General features: G+C 50.9%; 1 protein-coding gene across 1 annotated transcript in view; it reads left to right on the top strand.

Annotated features, from left to right (window-relative positions):
• Positions 1-2,738: 2,738 nt before the first annotated feature.
• LOC310800944 (fibroblast growth factor 13-like) overlaps positions 2,739-3,288 on the top strand; it is a gene marked incomplete at its 5' end in the record, with an annotated part of 12,259 nt that continues 11,709 nt past the window's right edge. The window contains one exon of the mRNA XM_083664838.1: positions 2,739-2,937. Within this exon, the coding sequence (XP_083520964.1) occupies positions 2,739-2,937 (199 nt within the window). The remainder of the gene's footprint in view (positions 2,938-3,288) is intronic.

Raw genomic sequence — 3,288 nt, forward strand, 5'->3', positions numbered from 1 at the left:
AACGTCGCACAAGGAGGTGGCGGGGTGGCCTACCACATCATTGGTCGACTGACAACATGATCCCTTTCTAAACGATTTAACCGAGGCTACAGGTTGGCTACAGAGAGGCCACTGACGGCTACAGCCACGCATGTTGTTATTGTCCGGATTCTGCCGGATCAGCGAAGCCTCTTGCTAAATCATTCATGAGCGTTTACAGTCTTAATGGCCACTTATGTTCTAGAATCATCTCCTATCACCGCCGCGTGCAAGGCTTTAATGGACCGAATGCCTCTGAGAATGTTTGAACTGAGGAAGGTCCTCGAGCAGACACCAGGGATAGGCATATCTGGGAATTTGCTAAAACGTTAACAAACAGTTCCTCGGCTCCACGAGCGAAGCATGACTTTCCCTCTCCGCAGATCTGAGACCCTAACCTCAGGTAGGACTGTTTAAACTAGTTCCAGCAGCGAAACAATGTTTTTCAATAAAAAAAAAAAGAAAAGAAAATTGAAGTAGAAGTAATAGTCGAAAACTAGTTAGAGGGAAGGGATCATTTGCTTGAATTTTTTTCTATTTCAGTTAAATCAAACATTATTCTGATCTTACACGGCTGTCTGTGGGATTGGCCGTAGGCGACAGTACGCGTTGGTGCGCTGTCCTTGGTGCTGATGGTACCGTAGTGGGCTTTATGCGCTGTTCTGATCTGTGGCGGCGGTGCTGTCAATAGGCGCTGTACGCGGTGCTTATCTCCTTGTCATGTGTAATATGTTATTCTGAACTATGATCTGATCATATCCACACAAAACTTCAAGGTGTTACCTATCAAATGGCAACCGGCTTTTTCATCTGATCATCATATTTCTAATGTTGTAAGCAGTTTAGTTTGGGTCTGGTTTTTAGGCGGAAATTTGTCGAATAGGACATTCAGTTTAAAGAGGTTAATGATGATGAATATGGGGGGTTCCGCGTGCTCTACAGGTGGCGCTGTTGCTGTCACACCGGCAGAGCGCGCGGACAACTGACCAAGGAACGGAACGAGATGACTTGAGATTCTACTGACATTCCATGCACCCGCCCCACCGGGAACTAGACCGGCACGGGGAGAAGTCATGACACGCCATTACACTGAGAATGATGCTGTCAAAGATCTGAATTGATGACGAAAGTTAGAACAGCCAAAACGATATCCATTCGCTTTTTTCTTTTAATCTGAACAATTTAAATGAGCCAGATTTATTACAATTGAAACAATATGGTTATAATGAAAGCTATCACTTAACATAGCTGCTGTCCGTTTTCTATGGACTGTCTGTACCACACACACCGTAGCCCCGTGGCGCGCTCATGGAGAGAACGGTGGTTTAGATGGAAGACAGCGGTTACCGGTTACCTGGCCCCGGGTGTTAGTGTTTCGTGAAGACCCCAGGGACGCAGAGCCACTTGTCCCTCGTCCACGCGGCGACATCAAAGAGCAGCAGCCTCGCGGTCCCTGCAGACGGGACGTCTGTGACCAGAATCAGCCTGACCAGAATCAGCTTGACCAGAATCAGCCTGACCAGAATCAGCTTGACCAGAATCAGCCTGACCAGAAGCCGCCAGTCAGTGAGAAGAGGAGGAGAGCTCTCATCCAGCAACACCCTCCCACCTTCTCCCTCCCTCCCTCCCTCCCTCTCTCTCGCTCTCTCTCGGCTGTCTTCTGCTCCGTGAGGCTTTAGAATAAACGACGTTTTGATGAATGTGATGTCACAGATGCAGAAGGATCGTCGCCTCGTGCCATTCCCGTCAGATGCATATTCAGAAATTAGAATGTTTCTCTGAGCCGTGCTGTGCTGTGCTGTGTGTGTGTGTGTGTGTGTGTGTGTGTGTGTGTGTGTGTGTGTGTGTGTGCGTGTGCGTGTGTAGGCTACATGACGCGTGCCGCAGTTCACATCGACAGAGTTGGGGAGATGGGAGCGAGCAGTAGGAAAACCTCTGCACCAAAATGAGAGCCCCCCCCCCCCCCTCTCTCTCTCTCTCTCTCTCTCTACTCCCCCCTCTTAGTCTCCCCCTGTCCTCTCTCTCTCTTTCTCTCTTTCTCTCTACTCCCCCCTCTCAGTCTCCCTCCTCTCTCTCTCTCTTTCTCTCTCGCCCCCTTCCCTCTCTCTCTCTCTCTACTACTCTCTCACTAACCCCCCCCGCTCTCCTTCGCCCCCATTCTCTCCACCCTGCAACCTCCTTCCCTCAGAATAACACATATGATCGTTATGCCACGTGGGGCTAACAGGTGCCATTTCAACGGTCGGTGGTTTTGGCTCGAGACCTTGTGTTGAGAGGCGTGTGTCGCGTGCAGATGTTCCATCCATGGCGCGAGCAGCGGAACGCGATGTCTCGGTGTCTCGCAGTGCTTCACTCCAGAGGTGTTTCATTGAAAAACATTTGGAGGACCGCATTTCCCTCACGGAGAGCGAGCGCACCACGGACCCCGGCGCAGCCCACGCGCGTGCTGGAGGAGAAGCTGCAGTGATCAACAACAAACCGAATGTTCCACGAGCTGTTGCTCCACATCACCGCGCATGAGGCTCGACCGCACGACACATCATCCAGAAGCTTCTTTCCCCTCTCCTGTTGAAGTGAAAGGTTTTACCGTACGGACTTTATGACGCGCTTGGACGCTATAATGGACATTGTGCTTTACTTAGAAACAATGATATTAATGGTAAGATTTCATCGTATGATATTCTATGTTTGGTGAGTGGTGGATATAGACCGGGGACGTCATGGCGATGGCCGCGGCGATTGCCAACTCCCTCATACGGCAGAGGCGGCAGGTGAGGGAGCGCGAGAAGGCGAACGCTGGCCGCTGCGCGAGCAGCCCGAGTAACAGCAAAGGACCGTGTGAGAAACCGAGCAAGCTGAACGTGTTCTCGCGCGTCAAACTGTTTGGCTCCAAGAAGCGGAAGAGAAGGCGACCACCAGGTCGGCTCTGCACTATATGACCAGAAACTATCATGATCATCATCATCATCAGGCTGTGTAGCCTGGTTCATGTTGAAGACTGACTGTGTGGTTCATGTTGAGGACTGTGTAGCCTGATCCATGTTGAGGGCTGTGTAGCCTGGTTCATGTTGAGGACTGTGTAGCCTGGTTCATGTTGAGGGCTGTGTGGTTCATGTTGAGGGCTGTGTAGCCTGGTTCATGTTGAGGGCTGTCCAGCCTGGTTCATGTTGAGGTCTGTGTAGCCTGGTTCATGTTGAGGACTGTGCAGCCTGGTTCATGTTGAGGGCTGTCCAGCCTGGTTCATGTTGAGGACTGTGTAGCCTGGTTCAT

Source organism: Argentina silus (genome assembly GCF_951799395.1).
Source record: "Argentina silus genome assembly, chromosome: 2".
In the NCBI taxonomy this organism is placed as follows: Eukaryota; Metazoa; Chordata; class Actinopteri; order Argentiniformes; family Argentinidae; genus Argentina; species Argentina silus.